We start from the raw sequence: 26,695 nt of genomic DNA, 5'->3' as shown, positions 1-26,695 counted from the left end.
CTCAGTTTATCTATGGGAGCAGATTGGCACGCTTTTAAGAGCGGTCTCTGGGGGCTGCTCGGAGCAAAGGCCGGGAGGAGGGGGGAGGAGGGAGACAGGAGAGCTCAGGTGTTAGAGGAAGAAAGAGATTGTATAATAAAGTCAATTACTACACTGTGTTAAACACTGCCTAAACACTGCTGACAGGGGAGGGAGGGGGTTTTAGAGCAATATTTACGTTGCGTATTGAGCTGATGACCCTGATTTGAGCAGGAGGTCATTAACCTTCCAAATAGGAATGGGCGCGATGGTGGGGGGGGAAAGAGACGTCAGGGTGCGGATTATGTCAGACTAGATGTGAATGACCGACTCGCAATGAGATGGTTTATAGGGATAGCAGCTGTGCAGGACTCTCTCTCGCTCTCTCTCTCTGAAGCCCAGGCCAGGCTGTCGTTCCCCAGTGTCTGAGATCACTAGGAAATGAGCCTTGGCTCAGCTCTGCCATTGTGCACAAAATACTACAATAAACATGGGTCTGATGCAGCTCTGTGACGCATTGCCCACCACAGGCCCCCAGATAAACGGGAATTTGCTGTTGTCATTGGGATACGAGTTGGGAAGTGAGGGAGATGGAGGGAACAGTGGTCGGTGGGGGTGTGGGGGGCTGATTGGGATGGGGGGAGCAGGACGGGGGTTAGGGGGAGTGAGAAGGAAACTTACAATGTTACTTAACCCATTCCCTGGATTAACCCATCATGGAGGGTTGTAGTTTTGTAGTTTTGCCTAACCGTCCATGTCATCATGTTAACAAGCAGGTCAGATAGGTTTAAGAAACGAGGCAGATCTCACCCCATAACGTCACAGCTGGAAGAGAAGTTTCCAGGGAGGGTGATTGATGTCCAGTGTAGCGGCGAGAGATTTTCATGCCACCCCCACCCCCTAACCTCTGCACCACCTGGATAACAGAATTCTTATCAGACTTTTGATCTAGACTGTGGCTAAACAATGCGTCCTGTAGCACAGTGGTTCACTCGCCTCGCAAGCGAGAGGACCTGGGTTTGTTGCCCGGACAGGCTGAAACCTTAGGCAAGTTTCCTTACTCCACACACGCACACACACGATTGATGGATCGCTTTCCGGAGGGTAATAATCCCTTAAAAAATAGTAATGATTTGGACGCTCGATCCACGAGCGTTTGTGGGGACACCCCTGTGCGCAATTGGCTGCCGCGCTTCACCCACAAAAATATACAGTCACTTTACAGTTTATTCTATGAAGCGCTTTTGAGACGTCTCGAAGACATAATAAGGCGCTGTATCGAAGGCCAGGATCATTATTACAGTCACTGCCGTCGCTCGCAATGACTGATGTGTGTCGGCAAACGGGGAGGGGACTCAGGTGGAGAGGTGAGAGGTGAGGAGAACTGTAACGAGGTTCAGTCACCAGCTTCTGCGCTTTGGACAACGTGTTTGCAATTGTAATTTGGTTTCTAATGAGTGATCATGTTTCCCCTGCCCCCTTCCCTTCCACCCTTGCCACGTCCCCCTCCCCCTGCCTCCCCGTCTCCCCCCCCACACACACACACCCCTCCCCGTGGGGCTGAGTGAGAGCAGAAGTGCCCTCATGCTCCCTGTGTCATCCCTCTCCCAGTGATTGATCGCCAGCTAATGATTTTCACCAACACAGCTCCGCTTGATTTCAGCGGCTGTTTGAGGGTGCTCTCGCTCTGCGTTAGTCACTATTGCTACCGTTTACCTGAGTGACATTTCCGAGCTAAACGCTGATTCATTCCCGGAACGTCCGTGTGTATTTGTTTTAAATCGTTTTAATTGGAATGGCGTCGATGTCGAGAGCTGGGTCTGACGCTTCCCACGAAGGATGTCTGTCGGCTGGATAATGTCGGGGCTCCCCCACCCATCCGGCCCTCCATGGGGTGTCAGTCGTGTCTACAAGCTCAACATCCCAGACACAGGGCTGGAGCCCACAGGCTCCTGGCTCAGACATTGCTACGAGTCTGTCTTGTAGAGTTGGCCTCTGAACACAATCTAGTTCGGAGAAACCACACTGACCGGTTTGATGTTAACTTGTGAGTAAGTGCAGTGCTGGCGATTGTGTAGTGTAAGTGGATTTAACAGTGGACAATAATAAAAATAATAAGCCTTGCATTTGATATAGCGCCTTATCACGTCATCGCCACGTCTCAAAGCACTTCACAGGAAACACTGTAAAGTGGGTGAATCGCGGCAGCCAATTAGCGCCCGGCAGTGAGTGTCCCACAAACAGTCGTGAAGTGAGTTGGCAGTTTTCTTTGGGGAACTGTTGGCCGGGAGAGAGAGCGAGAGAGAAACTCCCTTCTCTTTCCAAACAGTGCCATTGGATCTTTAACATCAGGCAGACCGGGCCTCGGTTTAACGTCTCACCTGAAGGACGGCCTCTCCGACAATTCTAACGCTCTCCCCAGCGCTGCATTGGAGAGTCAGCTTAGACTATGCGATTCCGAGTCCCCAAATTGGGGGCTTGAACCCACAACCCTGTGATTCGGAGCCGAGAGAGAGCTACCGACTGAGCCAGACCCCACAGACTCCAGCAAAAACTCCTTGTATGATTACAAATTCATCTCGTCTGACAAACTAGACTCCTTTGTGAATAACAATGATGGTGACTCCAGGCACCTGGTCTGGGCTCTCAATTGTGTGCTATGTTCGATGGGACATTGCATTTCGCAGCTGTGTCTGTGCGCTCTCTTCTCTCTCTCTCTCTCTCTATCTCTCTCTCTCTCTCACTCGCTTTTTTTTTGCATTCAAGCCGAGCGCGTAGTTTAGTCACAAGCTTCTCAGGCTATTGTGGGTCGAGGATTTTTTTTTAATAAGGAGACAAAGAGAGAAGGGATTGGTGCCAGTTTCAAGCCCATTCATCCCGAGTTTCCACCTGCTTCTGCGTCCAAAACAGAAACGTGAAGGGAACTTTAATACGGAGGCCATTTGCGAGATATTTTATTTCGAGCAAGCCAGCTCATCATTCTAATAATGCGGTCACAGCCTGTTAGAATGCTCAACCCGTAATACTGTAATCCTAATGAATTTTTAATGTATTTAATATACGGAAATATGTATTTGCAATACAGTCATGAGTAATGGTCTGTGTGCAGAGGAAAGTCTGGTACAAGTGCCAATAATTAAACCCCTGTAGGTTTAAAGATGTTTTTATTAATGTCCAGTTGTTTACATTCCTGAGGCAGAGGGAGCACATACTTTATTGTCAACTTTTTATATATTTAGCAAATGTTGGATGTGTATTTTATCCTCTTATTGGTCCTGTGCATGTGCTGCCTCTCACTCCTTTATGAATGTGGCTCTTTCTATGAATGTCTCTCTCTCTATGAATGAATTTGTTGTGTGTGTCAGAGTGTCTCTCAATGAACATGTCTGTGGGTGTGTGAGTGTGTGTGTGTCTCTCTCTGTCAATGAATCTGTGTGTGTTTGTCTCTGTCTGTGAGTGTGGCCGTGCGTCTCTCTGTCTACGACTGTGTGTGTGTCTGTCCATGAAAGTATGAGTGTGTGCCTCTCTCTCTATGAATGTATGAGTGTGTGCGTCTCTCTATGAATGTGTGTGTGTGTGTGTGTGCGTCTCTCTATGAATGTGTGTGTGTGTGTGCGTCTCTCTATGAATCTGTGTGTGTGTGTGTCTGTGTGTGTCTCTCGGTCTGTGTGTGTGGTGTGACAGCAGGGTGGGGTGGGTGTGGAGTGGGGGGGTGTGGGGGGGAGCTAGAAAGCCATCATTGGGCTGGGGTGAGTGATCTCTATTCTGCTGCACATTCTCAGGGCTGTGGGTCCGGTTGTTATAGTTACCAGCATCATCCTGTCTCTCTCTCTCTCTGTGTCTCTCTGAGCACCATGTGGTCGTGGTGATTAGCAGGGGAGGCTGGCGAGGAGCGAGGACCATTTCTAACCACAGCCTTGTCTGTGCCTCTCGCTCACTGCCTCTGTGTGTGTGTCCGGAGAGCGAGCGAGCCCTGTCGGGGGCTGCGTCCAGTGATGACCCCTTGCTCAGTAACCTGTTCCAGCCACTGACCCACTCCCTCCCTCCCTCCGCGTGGGTTCCCAACCTCGTGGATTATTTTGGGGGTGGATTTTTTTTCAACAACGCGAAAGATAAAAAAAAACAATTAGCCTTTTCTTTCCCTTTTTTTTTCCTCTTTTTTTGTTAAAATGTTGAAGTTGAAAGCTTTCTGTCTGGATTACTGGCAGTTTCTGTGTCTCCAGCCAATCCACGGCTTTTATAAAAGGTAAGGAAGGAGTTGTTGTTCATAACCTCGGGGGGTGGGTGGGGGGGAGAGAGTGAGATGGAGGGAGGGATCGAGGGAGAGAGAGAGGGAGGGTGATCACAGGCACCAGTGTGGGTTCGCGGGGCTGGTTTGAGGATAGTCTCTGAGCTGTACCTCACTGCAGATTGTCATTTCAAGGAAATTGGTTTATTGCACAGCGTGTGTGTGTCTCTGTGTGTTTGATCGTGTGTGCGTGTGTGTGTGTCTGTGTGTGTGTGTGTCTGCGGGTGAGTGTGTGTGTGTTTGAGTGTTTTCTCTGACTGTCTCTGTGTGAGTGTGTGTTTGAGTGTGTTTAGTGTGATTATGTGTAGCGTGAATGCATGTTGTGTGCAGTGTCAGAGTGTGTGTGTGAGAGAGAGAGAGAGAGAGGGGTGTGTGAGAGGATGTGTGTGTGGGCGTGTGTGTGTGAAGTGTGTGAGATGATGTGTGTTTGTGTAAGGGGTGTGTGTGAGGGGGTGTGTATGAGAGAGGGGTATGTGAGAGGGGTGTGCGTGCGTGTGTGTGAGAGACGGGTGTATGTGAAAGAGAGTACCACAAGACATCAATCACCGTCCCCAGTTGACAGCACAAAGCTTTCTTTGGCTTGTGGCGAGGGAGGCTCTTGTGAAGTGAGTTTGTTTTGATTGCGGAAAAAAAAGCTTTATCTCATCTTTCAAAGAAAGTTGTTTTTTTTCACCTGGTGAGAAAATGGTTTCAATTGAAGAAAGGAGAGACAGACGTATGTGTGTGTGCGTGTGTGAGTGAGTGAGTGTGCGACTAAAGTTACCGCTTAACCTTTCGAAACTCTGCTGATGTTTCTCAGGGACTGACTTCATCTGTTGGATGTATCTGTATCTGAGCAACTTCCTTGTAGTTAGAGATGCCAACGTGGTCCATTGTTGGTCCGTGGCTGCTATGGCACCACATTTACCATCACAGCCCATAACACAAAGCACCACAGCACAGCACAGCACACAACACCACACAACATCACAGCACACAGCACAACACACAACACCACAGCACACATCACAACACACAACACCACAGCACACAACACACATCACAACACACAACACCACAGCACACAACACACATCACAACACACAACATCACAGCACACAACACACATCACAGCACACAACACACATCACAACACACAACACCACAGCGCACAACACACAGCATACAACACACAACACCACAGCACACAACACACATCACAACACAACAGCACACCACAACACACAACACCACAGCACACAACACACATCACAACACACAACATCACAGCACACAACACACATCACAACACACAACATCACAGCACACAACACACATCACAACACACAACACACAGCACACAACACACACAACACACAACATCACAGCACACAACACACATCACACACATACACACATCACAACACACAACATCACAGCACACAACACACATCACAACACACAACATCACAGCGCACATCACAACACACAACATCACAGCACACAACACACATCACAACACACAACATCACAGCACACAACACACATCACAACACACATCACAACACACAACATCACAGCACACACTTTGCTGTTGTTTCTTGCACAATCACATCCGCACAATTTGCAAATTCCCCACTTTGGATCCCGCTGTCAGAGCATTTTATTAAAAGCCCTTCACCTCCCCCCCCCCACATTTTTCCTCCATGAGAGCTTGCAATTAATGAGGTTGTGGGGTGGGATGGGGGGCGGTCGGTGTGTGTGTGGGGGCGGTCGGTGGGGTGGGGGTTTTACTTGGGATGAATAAAATCACACAAAGACTTCAAATCCAGTCCATATTTTCCAGCAAGGTTCCTGATGGAGAGGACTTCAGAGTACAGTAAAATGCTTCCTGATTTGGTGTGTAATTAGCCAAGAGACTTGCACTATATAAAAGTCGGAGCCCAGAAATAGAGTCATCTGTGTGTGAAGTCAGTGCTTTCAAGCCTGCTATTTATAGTTTCTCAGAAGCCTTTTTAACTGGAAAAACTCGCAAATTCTAACTAACTCCATCCCAACATAACTCTGAATATTTTATTGTGTCAAACAAGTCTCTCTCTCTCTCCCTCCCTTTCTCTCTCTCTCTCTCTCTCTCTTTTAGACAGCTGGGGGGTTGGAATAGTCATCGCCAGATGATTCAGGGCGTATTGTTAAAAACTTTGCCGTCTTATGGTTAACGATGATATGTGTGTTTGAGTGGGGGAGAGAGATTGACAGAGAGAGAGAGAGAGGGAGAGAGGGGGGTGGTGGCACTCTGCCTTCTACACAGAGCTGGGCTGTCTGTCTCTCGCTCTCTTTCTCGCTTTCTACACACAACCCTCAAGGGACACAGTTTGGGGCTTTTACCTTACTTGGTAAACTTTGGGCATCACATGATTTCCAGTTCGAGAAACGCCTCCGAACGTTAACTGCACCGAGTCCAAGTCAGCCTCACGCCTCTCTTCCCAGCTCAATGCAGATCGTAAACTGAGAGAGTTATAAACTTTCTCTCCGGGGTTTAGGACTCGCTGACTGCCCTTTTTGTTCCCCCCCCATACACTTTTGGCTTAAATAAGTTGAGATGGAATTAGTTTCGAGATTTGCATGAGTCACTTTCTGGCTGTATTGAAATGTAATTATTGTAGATTCCCCACCTCCTCTCCCGCACCCCCCTCCCTCCCACCACCACCCCCTCGCTCGCTCCTCTCTCTGTGAGCAGCTCTCTCTGTACACAGTGTGAGAGCTGTGTGGCTGGATGTGAGACAGCAGAATGCTTGTGCTGCGATGTGGAGCCTAATGTGGAAGTATTGCATCTCTGTGAGGACCATCAGGTAGGAAGGAACGCGTGTACCCACTGCCTCTGCCTCCGCGCACACCTGTCTTGTCTCCTCGCCTCGTCTGCCGCTCCCTCACACCCCTCGACCTTTACAATAAGCATCTGTCAGGAATCTCCTCTGTGAAGCAGCTGACAGGCACTGCTGGCTAAATGGTTAAAGCTTAAAGTTAAAAAAAACTTAGTTAAACCGGTTGACGTTTTAGCGACACTGTTTGAAATTTTTTTTAAAGCCCTCCCTTTTAAAGCCCCTCCACTGAGTTGCCCCCACCCTACCTCGGACTCCTCCTAAACCCTTACCAACCTGTCCGCTCCCTCAGCTCAACAGGCACTGGCCTACTCCACGTCACCCTCCACCATTGGCGGTCCAGCCTTCAGCCTTTCTGCCCCCGCCCTTTGGAACTCCATCCTGGAGCCCCTCCGCCTCGCCCCTTCCCTCCCTCCCTCCCTCCCTCCCTCGCCTTCTTCAAGGCACGACTCAAGACCCTCCTATTTGACTGGGCCTTCGGTCACCCTCCACCCCTCTCGTTCCAGCCCCCAGCTCGGGTGCAAAACCCTTGTCTATCCAGCGTTTTGGGACGTCCCCCCGATGTGAAAGGTTCTGTGTAAATGCAAGTTGTTGTTAATGGTATTCCCAGTGCCTCCCGTTAGGGAGGAGGGGGGTCTGATCAGCACCGCACCCTGGGACCATCCCATCTCCGCTGTTACGGATCAAATCCCAGGCTCTGAGTCCCATCCAACAACCTCCGAGCATTTTGTCTCAAATTTCTCCCCTTTTTTTATATATATGAAAAACAGTTTGGAAATGATTACAAGTGTTTGGGAGGCGAGTTACAGTCTAAAGGCTGACTGTTCCCTCCTCTGTCTCCTCTCTCTCTCTCTGGGGTGAGACTAAGACAACTGAGCACAAGTCTAATTTGCTAAAGTCTGCAGTCAATTAGTTTGTTGGTAGTTAATCACAAGGCTGTGTCTCAACTGTCTCCTCAACAACAAGAATAATAATAGTGATAGCAATACTAGAAATAATAACAGTAGTAGTAATAATACTACTAGTAATAATAGTAATAGTAACAATAATAGTAATACTAATAGTAATAATAATAATAATTGTTGTAGTATTATTGCCGAGTGATTATAATTTGAAAAATGAAGAATTAGGGAAAATCAGGAAATCCTGATTATCGATCTGCAAAGTGCACTTGTGGATGGATGTGACAATGTCAAACAAACATATAGATCCTGTAGTCGTCTGTGCGACTGGGACTGTTTATAAGACTATTCAGAAACGGCTTTGATCACATACCCCGTGAACAAGATATCAGCCTCCTGCAAAATGGAGCTCTGAGGAACCTCAGATACAGGGTGACCGACAAGTCGAGATATCTACTGTATTAGCCAAAGAAAATCATCATTTCTTTAAGACATATTAGACATTGTGATGGTATCTTGGTCACCGTCTGTATTAGGTAAAGTCACACCCAGATTCATAGGTAACGTGGCAGTGTTATTGGTCTAACTGAAAATCATCACTGAAAACCACTTCGAAACTACCTCTCCAGAGAGATTTAAACTGTAATAGCATCATCATCATAATAATAATCTTTGCATTTGACATAGCGCCTTACTGCATCGCAGAGACGTCTCGGAGTGCTTCGCAGGGTACACTATAAAGTGCAGTGACTGTGTGTGTTTCCGTGAATGAGAACGGGAGCCGGTTCTAACACTGCACAGTGTATTTAACGTCAAAGTTTTTTTTTTGAAGGTGTGTTTTCTGGCTCGGGCGCTGTGCTTTTCCCGTCTGTCTGAAAGCCGCCCCCAGTGGTCACCAGGATTGTTTGCACAAAGTCCAGTGTCCACAGTGGTGGGAAGGAGCCAAGGCTGAACTGAAACCAAACATTTCTTTTACAGACGTAACTGTGGAGAGAATGTTCGCCATGTGCAAAGTTCACACTGCAGGCAGGGGAGCTGTGCCCACTGTCCCCCCCTCTCTCCAGCCCCCCCCCCCACCCCCCCCACCCCGCACCCCAGGGATTAGGGATTTGGCTCCATGACTTACTTAAAGCAAAGGTGTGAGGCTGAGGAGGCCAGGGGCTGGGTTAGTGGTCTGGGCTTTTGCTTCTGTGCTAGTGTTTGAGGTACAGTGTGTCAGCGTGAGTCTGTGTGTGTGTGTGCGTCTGTCAATGTGTGCCTGTATGTGTGTCAGTGGGTGTGTGTGTGTCTGCTAGTATGTGTCTGCGTTAGTGGGTGTGTGCCCGTGTGAGTCTCTGTGTGTTTCTGTCTCTATGTCTCTCTGTGTATCCGTTGTTTGTTTGTGTGTGTGTGTGTGTTGGTCTCCGTGTGCCTGTGTATGTTGGTCTGTGTGTGTACGTGTTAGTCTCCCTGTCTCCGTGTGTCTCTGTGTCTGTTTGCGTTTCATAATGTTTCCGTGCCCCTCCTCAATGACCTCAGTGGTATGTGACACGGAACAGAGGTTATTTGGGAAGGGAAGAGCGGGGACTGGGAGCGCGGAGCTGGGAGTGCGGTGGCTGGAGCCCTGTTGAGGCCGGGAGGTTTGGAGCTGAAGATAACGATGGTATTACGCTGCGCCGTGAGTCTGGCTTCAATTAGTGGCCGGAGACTGATTCTCTGAGTCAGCACCTCCCGAGCTCTCGCTGGCCCAGGCGAGGGCTGCGGTGTTTAGGCTGCGCTGCTTTACAGGATGACTGTGCTGCGGATGGAACTTTTCATTGTTTATCTTTCCAATAGGCAACTGGAACATCTGATGTATTCAGTTTAGTCTGTTAGGGAGTTTTACACTAGTTTCCATTTGATCTCTCTCGCTCTCGCTCTCTCTCTCTCTCTCTCTGCCTTTCGGTCACAGTTGAAGAAAGATCACGTTACAGTGCCTATTTTTACAGTGTGTGTGTGTGCGCATTTGTGTGTATGTGTGTGTTTGTGTGTGCATTTGTATGTGCGTATGTGCGAGTGCGTGTGTGTGTGCAGGAGGATTATAATAATTCGCACATTTGATACAGTCCCCAATGAACAAATATTTTGAAGCAATCACCAGGATACTGCTATCAGATATAGTGACTGTGTGTTTGTTGGCAAATGTGGCAGGTAATTTGCACACAGCAATGCCCCATAAAATACTGAAGTCAGTCACTTATTAACCTGACAGATTGCCAGCCAGGGCATCGACAAGAGTGAAACTCCCTTCTCTTACTCCAGGGGCATCGAGAGCTAGAAATATAAGAACAGGAGGAGGCCATTCAGCCCCTCGAGCCTGTTCCGCCATTAAGATCATGGCTGATCTGTACCTCAACTCCAATTACCTGCCCTCGCCCCATATCCCTGACCTAACAAATGTCTGTCCGGATCTTTAACGTCTGCCTGAACAGGGCAGAGACGGGGCCTCAGTTTAACAGTGTCCCACCTGGAGGCCAACACTGCACTGGAGTGTCAGCCTGGACTCAGCTCGAGACCCAACTCTGGGGCTTGAACCTCAAGGCGGACAGATATATACTCCTCCCATGTTGCACACACGCTGACACACACACGCGCACGCTTGTTCTCGTGAGCGCCTGTTTGTGTGTTCGCACGCCTGCATGCCCGTCACACCCGGTCTGGGCTCTCCTCCCCGTCCCACTGCAGTCGTTTCGCTCGTAAAACACTCAGCGCAGGACTCGCTCAGTCGCACGTCAGCAAGCTCCGGAATGTGTCCTGTTTGTACAGCGTTTACCCAATCGGTCAGAGAGGCACCACTGTCATCCCAGGCCTCTGTGACCACAGATATCAATGCACCATTCAGAAGCGAATGGTGATACCTAACGTATATTTTATAGTGTGTGTGTGTGTGTTGTGTGTGTGTGTGGGTGTGTGTGTTGTGCGTGTGTGCTATGTGTCTATGTGTGTGTCTATGTCTCTCTCAGTATGTTCCCTGTAAGCCCTCACCACGGCTCTGATTGCCCTCTGTGTGGTATGGATTGGAATCACAAGCCAATTTATTCTGTCAACGCTGCTCTTTAATGTACCATACAGTGAGCTCAAAGGGTTATTTGGATGTTTAGAGAAGGAATGAATAAACAGCCCGAGTCCCTGAAATCCAAAATTCCACAGCCTTGAAATGAAGCCAGGAACAGATGAAACCCTCGTGCTTTTTATATTAGAAAACTATGGCCCATGGTTTCTGCGCGCGCGTGTGTGTGTGTGTGTTTGTGTGTGCGCGTGCACGCACGTGAGCATGCGTGTGTATTTTTTCTCGCAAGCGAGAGGGCCCAGGTTCGATTCCCGGGCAGGTCAAGTCAGAGCAAAACCTTAGGCAAGTTTCCTTACTGCACACACACCCCTCTGTTTACCAAGCAGTAAGTGGGAAACCACCCCCACCCCCCACCCCACTCCTCCAATTGCCTCGTCGCTCAGCTCTCCAACCCATCCCAAGTGTGTGTGTGTGGGTGGGGGGGGTGGAGAGGAAAAGGATATGGAAGGGGTGAAACAATTTCAATACAAATGAGCAAAGCTCCTCATCTGCTCCCAACCCCCCCCCCAAAACCTCGCAGATTGATCTGTTAATTAGCCACCGCCTGTGGAGGCGACTCTGTCTCCTGAGAACCGGCTTCTCAGCTGTCATCAGCCTGGGGCGGTCCTAGCGATGTGCCAGCCTGCACCCCCCCTGCCTGCCAGCCCACCCCGCCCGCCCGTCAGCCCCCAACCTCCCCCCCCCGCCTGCCAGCCCACCCCACTCGCCTGTCAGCCCCTAACACCCCCCCCCCGCCTGCCAGCCTACCCCACCTGCCTGCCCTGAGTGCCGGCAATTGGTTTATAGGTTTTTGTAACACTAATAATCCTGGCATTTGGTACAGCGCCTTATCGCATTATTGAGACGTCTCAAAGCTCTTCACGGGCTACGCTGTAAAGTGATATGGCACCTTGTGGGCCATCGTTGTGCTGAGCGACTGTGTGTTTTGTGGGCGAAACGTGGCAGCCAATTGCGCACAGCAGCGTCCCCACAAACAGCCGTGGATTGAAGTGAGCCAATTATAAAAAAATGTTTGGAGGGATTGTTATTCCCGGTAAAGTGATCCTCCAATCAACTACCGACCGGGTTCCTGATTGCTGGTAAACAGAGTTTGCGGGTTTGCTGAGGAAGGAAACTCGCCCAACGTTTCGCCCCAACCGGGAATCGAACCCGGGTGCTCTCGCTTGCGAGGCGAGCGCGCAAACCACTGAGCCACTGGACTCCACTCTGTAATCCCGGGGGATGGTTCTGCGATCGAAAGGAGTGAGGCTGAGGTGTGACTGTGAGAAACCTCGCTGTTCGCACCCTGACACGGGATGGACCTCTCTCCGAGCTCTCCGATCTTTATGATGTATTTTTCATTATTATTTCTACCTCTGCTATCTCTCGGCTTTCCAGGCAGTTGCAGAGCAGAGCAGAAGGCGAGTCTTTCTTATTTAGATAATTATTATTATGATTGCCCGGGGCACCACGAGCCTCAGCTGGCAACGTCACGCACTGATACAAACTGCCCCCACCCCGAGCAGCCACTTGACTGAGGACCACTCTCAGCCTCTCTCCCCCTCCCACTCACTGAGTGATTGACTGGCAGACGAATGCCCAACCACTGACTGACATCAAAATCTGTCAGTTAAAGATCCCGGGACTCTGTTGGAAAAGAGAATGGAGTTTCCCTCTCTCCATGTCTTGGCCAACAATCTCACCACAAAAGTTGGTTCACCTTATCCTCCGCACCCCCACCACCTCTTCCCTGCCCCCCAACCTCTCCCCCCCCGTTAATAAACATGAGCTGTTTAACTTCACACAGCGCTGACTGATTCTCTGCTGGGACTGTCTGGGTGATCTGCAGCCTGCTGGCTTCATTTCCCCCCTTATAACCTCCCTACCTCCCCCCACCCCCACCCACCCACCCACCCACCACTGTGCCCCCATCGCTGCACTCGTTCAAAAGCTGTTTGGCGTTAAGATCGGCAAATAAAAGCTGTGGGGGAGGGAGAGGCCATTTTTCTCCCAGAATCTTTTTCACAAGAAAGTGGCTGTGAAAGGGATTCAGAGAGTGTACTTTCCTCTCTCTCTCTCTCTCTCTCCGGTGGTTGCATGATGATTCACTCAGTGGACACGGGAGGGTGGGGGAGCAGAGCTGAGGGGAGGTGTGGGGGGTGGAATCTGGCACGTCACACAGCTGCCCGGGGACAAAATCTCTTGACATGTTTTGGACCCAAAATAATTTGCTCCTCGCCTTGGTGAGAGAGAGAGAGAGAGAGAGAGAGACATCACGGGCGGAGAGATCACAAGGCGTGATGTGTGAAGCAACGACACACGATAACACATATTTGTCCATGCCAATAACACGGAGAAATCATTCCTTCCTCCTCGTTTGTGTTTTCCTATTTAACACATGAGCACCTCGACACGGATTGTGCAATCGTGGAGATGATTTCATTTGCAAGGTTTGCACAACAATCACAACCATAAAAATAATCCTCGCATTCGACGCAGCGATTTTCACGTCAGGTGGAAACGTCTCAAAGAGTTTATTGTGAGCCGCAGTTGGCTGTGTTTTGTGGGCAATAATAATAATTCTACAAACAAAAATCCTTGCCTTTGATACAGCGCCTCATCACGCCTTCGTGTCGTCTCAAAGCCCTTCGCGGAATGTAGAGTAAAGTGAATCGACCGTGTATTTTGTTAGCGAGGAGCAACCTGATTAATAAAGAGCCTGGCGTATATACAACAACGTATATATTAAAAAAAATTATTAACACAAAATCAGGGTCTGGCAGACGGGTGACTGAGCGGAAGCCCTGGGGTTGGAGGCTGCGTGGGGAACCGTTAGATGTCAGAGCTTTGGTTTGATTGAAGCTTAGCTTTGCCCCCAGGACAGCCTGGCACAGGCTGATTTCGTTACTGCCCGCGCAGCACTGCAGATGTGCACGGAGCCGCTGTGAAATATCTGTGCTGTGAGGGGAAGGAATTTAAGCAATAGAATGTCTTTATATGTATGTATATATATACATATATCGCATTTTTGGTCTCTTAAAATTGTAAACTCGGCCCAGAATTGCGGGGAGAGTCTCGTGGTCTCGGTCTCGACGTGAAACAACGATGACGACGACTTGCGTTGTGTACAGGATAACCTCTCGCAAACCGCAGCTCCCCAAACACAGCAAACGGCTCCCGAATTAGGACTAAGGAGTTTGTGGTGGTTGTGGTCTGGAGGTCTGGAGATGTTTCATAAGCTCGAATAATGCCTGACACGGTAAACCTGGGTGAGATCTCAACCTCTGAAGCTTGGAGGTAGAGAGTCGGGGGGAGAGAGGGGGAGAGGAACGGTTCTGAGCTCTTTAATGTTGCGCTTTTGTCTGGAAATTGTACCCTTGTCGTGTCTCGAGGAACAAATTAACATTAACGCAGGACAGTAACTCATTATTAGAAAAGCGAATCTCAGTGATTGAGAGAGGCCTGAGGGCTATCAGATAACAGACAGGCAGAGAGAGAGAGATAGTGGGGGGGGGAGAGAGGGAGGGAGGGAGAGAGAGAGAGAGAGAGTGGGGGGAGGGAGGGAGAGAGAGAGAGAGGGAACACAAGCTCACACACCTCACTGAATCATTGCACACGCACCTGGACCACAATTGCTAAACACCTGATCCCCAGCCTTGCGTGGGGGGGGGGTGTGGAGAGGAGTGGGGAGGATCACGGTGCTCCCAATCACTGGGACTGTCCATCGGGGACGGGTGGGGAGTGGGAACGCACAGCAAAGATCGATAAACCAGGAGAGACACAGCCGGGCGAAACACGGCAGACAATTGCGCACAACAGTGTCCCAAACACAGTTGTGGATTGAGTGACCCAATTATTTTTCGGGTGGTGGGGAGGGATTATTACCCCCAGAAAGTGATCCGCCAGTCGACTATAACCACCGGGTTCCTACTGACTGCTGATAAACAGAGGAATGCGCGTGGAGTAAGGAAACCTGCCTAAGGTGTTGTCTCGCCCGGGAATTGAACCCGGATCCTCTCGCTTGCGAGGCGAGTGCTCTAACCTCTGAGCTACAGGATTCCTGACTTTAGGAACTCCGCTCCAGTCGTGGTGTGCGGAAAAGCGGGCGAGTTTGGAAAGGGAGAGTGAGGAGGAGAGGCTGCTGTGGCAGTGCGGTGGTTATTAAAGCTCACTTACTGCACTAATTGAGTTAGCGAGTAATGCCAGTGTTCTGATGTACAGTGAATAATTCCATTTATTCAGGCTTTAAAAATCTATTTGGTTAACTATTTAATCAATGTCCTTATAATTGGGTTTGACAGTCAGTAGCCTGGCAATTAATTGGTTTCCACAAAGGATGCCTTTCACTTCATTTGCCTGACAACGCTGACACTTACACTGGGGGCAGGGAATCCTCCCACTCAACTCCCATTAACCCTACAGGCCAAAGCCCTGGTGGGTAGGGTGGTCCTAGCTGGACACGCAGCGGGGCAGCTTGCCAGTCAGGGCCCTTAATAGCAAGCCGTTTACCTGATTCAATTCCAGCAGTTATCCCCCGCGCCCCCCACACACCTCCCAAAAAAAAGCATTCTGGGTTTCCCATCCCACCCCACCTCCCCAAGGCTTGGCTCTCACCAACCTCGCTGTGTGTCAGCCTGGTTCAGTGGTACCGCTCTCGCCTCTGAGTCAGAAGGTTGTCCCACCTTGGGACTTGAACTCCGATGCAGTGTTGGGGGTGGCGTTGCTTTGATGGAGGTGCCGTCCTTCGGATGAGACATTAAACTATTTGTTCAGGTGGATGTTAAAGATCTCGCGGCTCTGGTGATGTTTCCAGGTGAGACTCTGGTGGTTGGGAATTCTCCCATGGAATGATTTCCTCGTCTCTTGAGAAGGAGCCTTAGCAATCATCTTTGAGCGTGTCTTCGGTCACACCCACCCACCCCCCACCCCCCTTGATCCCAACCCCCAGCTCGGGTGCAAACCCTTAACTGTCCGGGACCTTTGGATGTCCTCACAATGTGAAAGGCGCTGTGTAAATGTCAATTGTTGCTCCTGGAGGTCTGGTGTCACTCTGAGTGTTCCAGAGCTGGAAAGTCATCTGAAAATATTTGTGAATAAAAAGCAACAGGACTTGTTCCCTGTAGCTCGAGAGGGAGAAACGGGGGGGGGAGAGAGAGAGCGCCGCAGAGAAGAGAGAGAGAGAGAGGCAGGAGAGGTGGGAGGGGAGAGAATGAGGGAGATGCTGAGATGAAAGAGCGAGAGAGATGGAGGCAGAGGGACAAAGAGAGAGAGATAACGAGAGGAAGGAGAAAGTGGGGGCATGAGAGAACTTGTGTCTTATGTCAAACCTTCACAAAGTGCTTTGCAGCAATTACTGTTAAGTGTAGTGACTGTATTTGTGGGCACAGCAACAGCCATTTTGTATGGAGCCATGAGCCCAATATAAATGAATGAGTGTGCACATACACACACACACACAGTGCACTCACACGTGCACACAGAACGCATACACAGTACATGCACACACACACGTGCACACAGCAACAACAAATTACACTTGTATAGCGTCCTTCACATCGGAAAGACGCCCCAGGGCGCGCGCACACAAACCCACACACACAGCAAACACACACACAGCACACACACCCACACACGCAACATACACACCGACACACACAGCGCACAGCACACGGCAAACACCCACACACACAACAAACACACACAGCACACAGCAAACACACACACACACACACGCACAATGCACACTCACACAACCCTTCGGGACTGTAGCGGGAGGGTAGGGTGAGTGAGTGAGTGGAGTGAGTGAGTGTTGGCTGTGTTTCTGTCTGTCTGTCTGTCTGTCTCTGAGCCGCGGCTGGTGTAACTTTAACTGTAGCAGTGACAGTGTGTAATGTAATGCAGTGGCCCGGGCGGGTGGAACCAGAGTGAGCGCTGCTGAATTATAAATGCTGCTCGGAGCAGTTTGATGCCTGTGTCATTGGCGCTGACATTAGCACTGCGATTCCGCAGTCTGTCACTGCAACACAGCAGCAGAGTGCATGCAGACACGCACAGACACACACACACAGACAGTCAGACCCACACACACAGACACACACACACACACAGACAGCCACACACAGTCAGACACACAAACACACACAGACAAACAGACACACACACACACAGATACATACACGCACAGACCAACAGACACAGACAGACACACACACAGACAGACACACACACACACACACAGACAGTCAGACCCACACACACAGACAGACACACACACACACAGACAGCTACACACAGTCAGACACACAAACACACACACAGACAAACAGACACACACACACAGATACATACACGCACAGACCAACAGACACAGACAGACACACACACAGACAGGCAGGCAGACAGACACACACAGACAGTCAGACCCACACACACAGACAGACACACACACACACAGACAGCTACACACAGTCAGACACACAAACACACACACAGACAAACAGACACACACACACAGATACATACACGCACAGACCAACAGACACAGACAGACACACACACAGACAGGCAGGCAGACAGACACACACAGACAGACACACACACAGACAGTCAGAACCACACACACAGACAGACACACACAGACAGACACACAAATAGACAGACAGACACACACACACACACACACACACAGGTTACTGGCCACGATTCCTCCCAACACCTTTCTGAGCTAAAACGAGCTGTTTTCCTGTGTGCACTGTCTTGTTCCCTCACGATTTTTGTATTTCACCCACTTCTTTAATTCATTCCCGGTTTGTGATGATTTATCTGTGGAGGCCGAGTAGGGATTGACCTTGAAGTCTGATTATTTTAACAGATGGATTTATCTGTGGTGGGGACGAAAGGGGTGACTGGGGGGAGGGTGGGGGGTAGATGGAAGGGGAGGAGCAGAGAGAGGGGGGGAGAAAAGAGAGAGAGGGATGGCATCAGAGGGTGACGTAACCAAGCTCGTGAGGGCTGCTGATTAGGGAAAGGACAAGTCTATCCATCGATATTCGGTGTGTGTGTGTGTGAGAGAGAGAGAATGAGTGAGTGTTTGTGTTGTCTGTAATTCTGTCAGTTCTAGCCTTACAGTCACGGAGCATTCCTCCGCATCCTTTAACTCTCCCCCTTCCTATCTCCCCCCCCCCCCACCGTCCCTCACCCATCTTCTGCATATCCGGCTCCCTGCAATTTGAGAGCTGCGTTCAAAGCCTTGCAGACTGTTAGCGTGAGTGCGCGCGCGTGTGCAGGAGCCTGTTTATGCCCTTTGGTGTTTGCTCTGCCAAAACAACCAGCCCGCAGCCCGGTGCCAGGCTGGAGGGAGGTGAATTATGCAGCAGCAACAACAGAAGCAGCAGGAAGGAGTGGTACTGAGGCTGAGCGGAGGTCCTTGAGCATGGGGAGGTGATGAAGGAGCAGAGTTCCTCTCCGCTCCTGGTCCAGCCTGGCCCGGCTCGGCTCGGCTCGGGTTTGGCCTGTCCTGGGTCTTTCTGAGACGTCCACGTTCCCGACACCGCACCAGCTAGGGCACGCGTCACCCGGGGGAGGGCACGGGAGCCAGAGCGCGAGCGACGGAGGGAATGAGCTGGGACAGAGAGCTCCGAAGGCAGGTTTGGCTTCTAACTTGTAACCGGGCGGGCTTTGTGGGGGGCGGGGGGGGGGGGGGGGGGATGTGGAGCCGAGGGGTTTGGGGGTGGGGGGGTGGGGTAGGAGAGGAGGGGGAATAGGAAATGGGTTGCACCACCCTTGACCTTCAGTGGAACCTTGCGCTGGTCTCTGTGAGCTCAGCGTCTCTCAGTGACATTGAGGTAAAAGCTCTTTAAAAACCCAACTCCGGACGCTGCAGTTAAAGGCCCTGCGATTCCCCCCGTCTCAGGCTGAGGGACGCACGCTTTTCACCTTAAAATCAATCTCGCGGCTTCGTGGGGGAGGGGTTCTGAAATTCAGCCTTGATCCGGAAACAGGTTTATGTGTGTGTGGGGGTATGTTTGTTTACAGAACGCGATGTGGGTGTTTGGTGGGGGAGTGAAATAGCTTCTGTATGAAGGCAATTTAAAAGAATTTTCCACCTTAAATCGTAAGCCACTGACTGACTGGTCTCGCAGGCTGAGACCAGGTGGAATTTGGGGTCCTCGGAGACAGGGTCTCGGTTGTTCAGTGTTATTGTTGCCGGTGATCCCGGATTAATCCTGGATTACGCTGATTAGTTCAGAAATCGTTTTGGAGGGTTTTTTTTCTCTCTCTCTCTTGTTTTCTTCTTGAGGCAGGGCAGCCAGGCTAACGTTACTGTGAGGAGAGTCTCGTAATAATAATAGTAATAATAATAATAATAATTGTTGCATTTGATACAGCGCCTTATCACGTCGTTGAGACGGCTCGAAAAGCTTCACAGGATGTAACGTGGAGTGACCGTGTATTTTGTGGGTGAACCACGACAGCCAATTGCCCACAGCAGTGTCCCTCAAACAGCGAGTCTTGACCGTCCGCCTGTACAGGCAGACGGGAGCTCAGTTTAACGCCTCATCCGAAGGACGGCATCTCCAACAATGCAACACATTCCCCCCCACACACCCGAGCGTTGCATTGGAGCGTCTGCTTAGACTGTGTGATTCCAAGTCCCGAGGTGGGATTTATACCCACAACCTTCTGACTCAGAGGCGAGACAGAGAGATAGAGAGCAAGAGCGCTACACGCTGAGCCAGGCTGAGTCTAACTGTAGACTGATTGGTGGATAGTTTGACTCAGACTTTAAGGCCTCTGTTGTCTCAAATCGTAAGGCTCCACGTCTTGCATTCTCACGTCTGGGGTCAGGAGATTGTGGGATCTCAGGGTCATTCGGGGGCTTTGAGCCCAGCAATCCAGCACAGTGTCGGGGGGGGGGGGGGGGAATGCTGGGTGTGGGGGGGAGGGTGGGGTGGGAGTGGGGGTGGGGAGCACCACGTTGTCGGAGATGCCGTCCTTCGGGTGAAACGGTAAAAAACGAGCTCCACTTTCTGGGTCCCGTTCGGGCAGACAGTAAATATCCCGGGACACGATTGGAGAAGAGGAGAGAGTTTCTTTTGTGGAGCTCCGGCCAATAATTCCCCGCGTTAATCGCTCGCTCACCTGCTGGCTGTTTGCAGGACAACTTACTGCCCACACAGAGAGAGAGAGAGAGAGGGAAAGAGAGAGTCACGAGACTCGATGGGAATTACTGTGAGGTGCTTTCAGAGGTTAAGATGGTGATATCTTTATATGATTGTGTGTTTGTTGGCTCTGGACTGAACGGGTTGAGTTCCTGGGAACGGAGATGTCTCTGTTTACACGGTTGAATCTTTGTCCGAGGGACTTTGCTAACCTTTTGTTTGCCGCGGGTCACGTCAGGTCCATTCCCAACTTATCCCCAAAGCACCTTTCCTGTTAATATACCAGGAATAAAATATACGTTGAGCGTAAGTGACGCATTGTATCTGTTGACACTGAACGTGTCTGTTTCATACACTGCATTTCCTCTTGATTTACTGCAGTCAGCACTTTAATAATAATAATGATCATCATATAATACAATCAGAATGATAATCCTCGCATTTCATACAGCGTCTTTCACATCGACAGGAGGTCTCCCTAAGGGTTTCCCGGGATTTACAGTGAAGTGTAGTGACCGTGTGAGTGTTTCGTTAACTTTATCCGTGTGCTGTGACATTCTGCGACCAAACGTTTATAAACTTGTGGATCCACAAGTTTATAAACATGAATAATAATAATAATAATAATAATTGTTACATTTGGTATAAAGTCGGTTACCAAAGGGCCGTACAACTTCTGTGGGTGTATTCCGGCTCCGATCTCCCGTCTAACTCTCTCGTGGTGGGGTGGAATGGAGGTGAGGGGAGGGCGTGATGGCCGGGCCGGGAGCTTGTGATCGCCCCGGGAGGAGTTGAGCGAGGGGGTCGGGGAGGGGGGCCAACGGGGTGTGTTGGCACCAGCGAGGAGCTGAATCGAAGACTGGAATGTTCTTAAAGGGAATTGGATAAATATTTGAAGATGCGGAAAAACAGAAGGTCACCGGGGGAGGAAAAGAGGGATCTGGGATTTCACAGCGCGGCCGGGGATGGGGAACTCAGCCACAGAACCGCTCCTCTCGCCTCTGCCAACAAAACACATTTTTTCACTGTAGAATAATGGAAAAGTCATTTCCTGTCAAAGTCCCTGCGTTGATGCTCCTTGTAAAAGCGTCAGGGCTTAGGTGCTGAGTAACCGCGGATTTATTGGGTGTGTCGTGCGGACTGTGCTGGCAAACAAACACAGCTCCCACCGTCCCCCAAACCCCCCCCCAAGGCAGGGTAGGGGGCCTCTCAATGTCCACCCTCTGTCCCCCGTCCCCTGGCTCTCGCGGTATTTGTTGACGGACGTTGAGTGCAGTCAGCTCCGAGGGGGATAAAGGAGCTCAGAGCAAAGGGATCGTTAACTGTCCAAAACCCTGAGCTGGTAAACAGGAAGTCAACATGTGGCGTCCCAGAGCAGGTCAACTAATCTGTCGCAAGTCAGTGGGAGGAGGGAGAGAGAGAGAGAGGGACAGAGGGACAGAGGGACAGAGGGAGAGGGAAAAAAGCTATAATTCTGAACTGATAATTTAGGTAATGAATGGAAGCCGATGAGAGATGAGAGTGTTCAACACTTTAAATGAGCAAATTAATAATAATAATAATAATAATCCTTGCACTGAGATCACACTAACCCCACTGATCACCCACGAGAATTAGAATTAGAAACGTCTCAAATCGCTTCACAGGATATACCGTAAAGGGGAACGACTGCATTTGTGGATTTGACTGTATTTTGTATCAGCCATTGTTCCACACACAGTCGCGGATTGAGTGACCAAATCATTATTATTCATTTAAAATTATGTTGTGGACTTGGACGGACGCAGCAAAACCAAACAACAAATGACACTTACACGGCGCCTTTCATGTCGGGAGGACGTCCCAAGGCGCTGGACAGTCAGGGATTTGGCCCCGAGCTGGGGGTTGGGAACCATGGGTGATGTGCATCAAATCCGATGGGAGGATTAAGTTGGGGGGTGGGAGGGGGAGCTGTGTTCAGCCAGAGTCCAGTCCTCTGGTCAGAATCTTTGCCCCCTGAGGGTTGGTGGTGGAGAGGGAGAGGGGGACAGAGAGTAATTGGGAGAGTGCGAGGGACGCAGTCTCTGTGTGAAGGAGACAGACCATCAGTGAGCGACTTGTAAATGGGTTTTGAAGTGACCTTTCTCCAGTTACCTGCCTGTGCCTCGTTTATGTAACCGGTTGGGAGGCCTTTGCCTTACTCCACTCCCCCCCCCCCCCCACCGCACTGTTTTAGCTCCTGTCCCCCCCCCCCCCTCCCCATTATCCAATAGAATGGAATAGAGATATTGGCTCCTACTTTGTGTTTATTGGTGATGGAGACACAAAGCAAAGGCTGTGAAAGGTTTGTGAAGCCAGAAGTCCTCTATCTCCGGTCTCATTGCTGTTATCGCTTGTGTCAGGATGGCCACAGATAGATAGATAGACAGACAAAGGGGGGGTGGGGGGCGAGAGGCACAATGAATTCTCAGTGTGATTGTGACCCTAAGATCTCCAGTGGCTGTGCTGTCAGATTAATGTTCATAATCCACAGACCACGTGACCCTCTTGGCTAAGCCTCAGATAGAATGCCGTCCTGACCAACAGTCCCCCAGAGAAAGCGGTTCGTTCACTTCCCGACTGTTGGTGGGGACGTCGCTGTGCACAAAATGGCAGAGCTGCTGCGCTAATTCTCGTGGGTGATCAGAGCCTCGGGTTCGTCCTCTCGACGTGAAAGGCATTTCACACCAATGTCATTTTGTTGTTGTTGTTAGTTGGGGTTAGATTGACCTTGAGCTTTATCAGTGTCAGGCCGGCTCAGTGGGTAGCGCTCTCTCTCTCTCTCTCTCTCTCTCTCTCACCTCTGAGTCAGAAGTTTGTGGGTTCAAGCCCCCACTTTGGGACTTGGAATCACACAGTCTAAGCTGATGCCCCAATGCAGCGCTGGGGGGAGTGTTGCACTGTCAGAGGTGCCGTTCTTCAGATGAGACGTTAAACCGAGGTCCCCGTCTGCCTGTACGGGTGGATGTTAAGGATCCCGCGGCGCTATTCGAAAAGAGAAGGGAGTTTCTCTCTCTCTCTCTCTCTCCCGCTTTCCTGGTCACAAAATAAAATTGGTCACTCATGGACGATGAGTGTGGGACATTGCTGTGCACAAATTGGCTGCCGTGTTTCGCCCACAAATACAGAGTCACTCCACTTTACAGTAAATCCTGTGAAGCGCTTCGGGACGTCGTCCTGACGTGAAATAATTTGCATTTGACACGGCGCCTTATCAAGTCTTCGAGCCGTCTCAAAGCGCTTCACAGGATATGGTGTAAAGTGTAGTGACTGTGTGTTTTTGTGGGCGAAATGCCAGGGAGCTCCAGCTGGTGACAATCTACAGTCACTAACAGCAGAGACACGGTGGGGGGTGCCGGGGAGGAGCACGATTCCAGGCAGGAAACAATTTTTCTTAATTTATTTCAGACGAGGGGGTGGAAGGCCTCTCGCTTATTTTCCTTTCTTGCAGGCAGTGCGAAGCGGGGATTAATGATAGTGGTTACCCTGTGATTTGCTTGCGGGAGGCGCTGGGCTGAACAAAAGGGGAGGCGGCTGATCCTCTGTTTGTGCCGCGCTTCGGGAGAAGCTTTTATTGAATAAATGTTGTTTCTGCAGCAACAGAAGATTAACGTCTTCTCACATTAATTATCAGGAACAAACACCCAACCAATACCTCGTTGCTCACCTGTGAGACAGGAGGCTGGTTAACTGCTCTGGGCCCTAAATAAATGAAAGTTGTTGTTGTTGTAGTTCACAGCAGTGGACGCACTCCCCCCCCCCCCGTGTATGTGTGGGCTTGAGTCTTAATTTAATGCTTCGATGGTGTGTTGCATTGCAGAGAAACCAATCATTTAATTAATGAGTAAACGTGCGATCAGTCACAGGGTGATGTGCAGCGCAGTTACATCGGTCTGACCGGCCTCCCTGAGAAGGAGAAAAATGTCATCACGATCCTCTTAAAATGAAACACCCACCCACCCAGCTTCCCAACCCAGGCTGGGGGTTAGACAGTTACCATGGTCACTGCGCCATCTTCTAAAACAATTTTAAAGACAATGTGTGTCCGGGGGAATTTCAGGGCTCAGAGTTGGAAGGTTCAGGGAGAGAGCGCGAGCTTCAAGGTTATGATAATAATAATCCTGGTAACTAACCAATATCTTATCACGTCGTCAAGATGTCTCAAAGCGTAAACAAGTTTCTCCTGAGCCACAGAGCCTCCTGTCTGCAGTAATGGGCATCATAGCTGCGCAGGGCAGGTTGGCAAGCAGGCAGGGCAGGTGGGCAAGCAGGCAGGGCAGGTGGGCAAGCAGGCAGGGCTGGAGGGCAAGCAGGCAGGGCTGGAGGGCAAGCAGGCAGAGCAGGTGGGCAAGCAGGCAGGGCTGGAGGGCAAGCAGGCAGGGCTGGAGGGCAAGCAGATGTGGAGTCCTGTAGCTCAGTGGTTAGATCACTCGCCTCGTAAGCGAGCGGACGAGAAGCGAGAAGGCCTGGGTTTGATTCCCGGTCAGGGCGAAACCTTGGGCAAGTTTCCTTACTCCACTCACATGCCTCTGTTTACCAGCAGTGAGTAGGAACCCGCTTGTTAGTTTATTGGCGGATCGCTTTTCCTCAACTCCAAATCTCAGTGTTGGTATTGAAACGGTTTCTTCCTCTTCCTCCCCAACCACCCTCTGCCCCTCAGCCTTTCAGATATAAGTACCACTACAATAATAATAATAATAATAATCCTTGCATTTGATACAGCACCTTATTACGTCAGTGAGACGTCTCAAAGCGCTTCACAGGATACACTGTAAAGTGCATTACTTTGACTGTGGCCAAAATATTAATTATAAATATTTGGCGGACACTGAATATTTGTCCCCCACCTTCCCGCCCACCCCCACCACCCCCACCTGAAGCATTGCCCCTTTAAGGACGACTGCTGTTCTAACTTACGGGACAAGTGGAGGCAGTTTACAGTGTGGCACAAATGGGTTGGTGAGGGGGGGGTCAGGGAGAGGGATGGCGTGATGCCTAATGTATCTGGGAAGAGGTTGCTGTCTGGGCACTAGTAGGAAATCCCCTCCCACCCCTCCCCTGCCCCCGGGGTCTTTAAAGGCTTGGGGAGCGAGTAGCGACTGACCGGCTGACGCGACTGACTGATGTTCTATTCTGAGATCACTCCGAGCAGAGCATTACAGCCACATCACAAGGAGCTCCGAGACTCCGCAGCACGTCTGTGTGCAGCAGCCAGCGATGCCCTCCAGCGGAGAGACTCTCCCCCACTCCCCCACACCCCCCCCCCCACTCACATCCCCTCCCACCACCCACCCGGCAGAGAAGCTTTTAACAAATCAGGTTGATTTAAAAAAAACCTCATCAATCAGCTCCTCTCCTCTCAGACCCAACGCAAACCTCAGCCACTGCAGCAAGTCTCTGCCTCCCTCCTCCCGTCTCTGAGCCTGAGGGAGGAACACACTCAACTCACTCCCTCACTCACTCACGCACTGCAGGGGGTCTGCGGGTGTGAGGGTGGGGGATTGGGGGTGGGGGTGCTCTTCCGAGGGAGGGGCTGTTAAGATCCGGGCCAGGCTGTGCCAGTGTTAACCCCTCGCTCCCCCTGGCCTCGGCTGCCCGCTCCAGTCCATGTGGTGCTTGTTCTGCGCCTGTGAGAGGCTGCCTCCTCTGCTGGAGGCAGATCCCGGGTAAGTTCCCGACCGTCCACCAGCCTCACGTCAGCTCAGAGAGCGATGGTGGGACTGGGGAGCTGTGCTGTTTCTCCGTCTCTCTCTCTCCTCTGTCCCTCTCCTCTCTCCCTCTCCCTCTACTCCCCCTCTCCTCTCCGCTGCTCTCTGTACTCGATTGACTGAAAAAGGCATTTCAGATCAATTCTTCACTGCAATCCTTCCGTTTTCTTCATTTGACCCAGCGCCTTATCATGTCGTTGAGACGTCTCAAAGCGCTTCACAGGATGCACTGTAAAGTGTAGTGACTGCGTATTTTGTGGGGGCGGAACAAGGCAGCCAGTTGCCCACAGCAGCGTCCCCACAACCAGTGGTGGACTGAGTGGCCAAATTATTATTATTTTTTCTTGGTGTTACAAGGTGGAAAGGCAGGAGGAGTTGGGGCTCTGTGTCTCGGTCAAGTCTCTAATCACAGCTGTTTCTGAGCTAAAATTCCGTGCGTTCTGTTTGCGTCGGTCAGTGAGACACGAGGCAAAGACTGGCACAGGCTGGGAGAGGGCGAGGGGGGCTGGGAGAGGGCGAGGGGGGCTGGGAGAGGGCGAGGGGGGCTGGGAGAGGGCGAGGGGGGCTGGGAGAGGGCGAGGGGGGCTGGGAGAGGGCGAGGGGGGCTGGGAGAGGGCGAGGGGGGCTGGGAGAGGGGGGGGGCTGGGAGAGGGCGAGGGGGCTGGGAGAGGGCGA

General features: G+C 50.8%; 1 protein-coding gene across 1 annotated transcript in view; it reads left to right on the top strand.

Moving 5' to 3' along the window:
• Positions 1–7,043: 7,043 nt before the first annotated feature.
• The window catches only part of iqsec1b (IQ motif and Sec7 domain ArfGEF 1b), a 37,184-nt gene continuing 17,532 nt past the window's right edge, over positions 7,044–26,695 (top strand). The window contains exon 1 of the mRNA XM_042339645.1: positions 7,044–7,134. Within this exon, the coding sequence (XP_042195579.1) occupies positions 7,088–7,134 (47 nt within the window). The 5' untranslated portion in view covers positions 7,044–7,087. The remainder of the gene's footprint in view (positions 7,135–26,695) is intronic.

The sequence above is a fragment of the Callorhinchus milii genome, unplaced genomic scaffold (genome assembly GCF_018977255.1).
Source record: "Callorhinchus milii isolate IMCB2004 unplaced genomic scaffold, IMCB_Cmil_1.0 Scaffold12, whole genome shotgun sequence".
Lineage (NCBI taxonomy): Eukaryota > Metazoa > Chordata > Chondrichthyes > Chimaeriformes > Callorhinchidae > Callorhinchus > Callorhinchus milii.
This window is presented reverse-complemented; position numbering and strand designations above follow the sequence as displayed.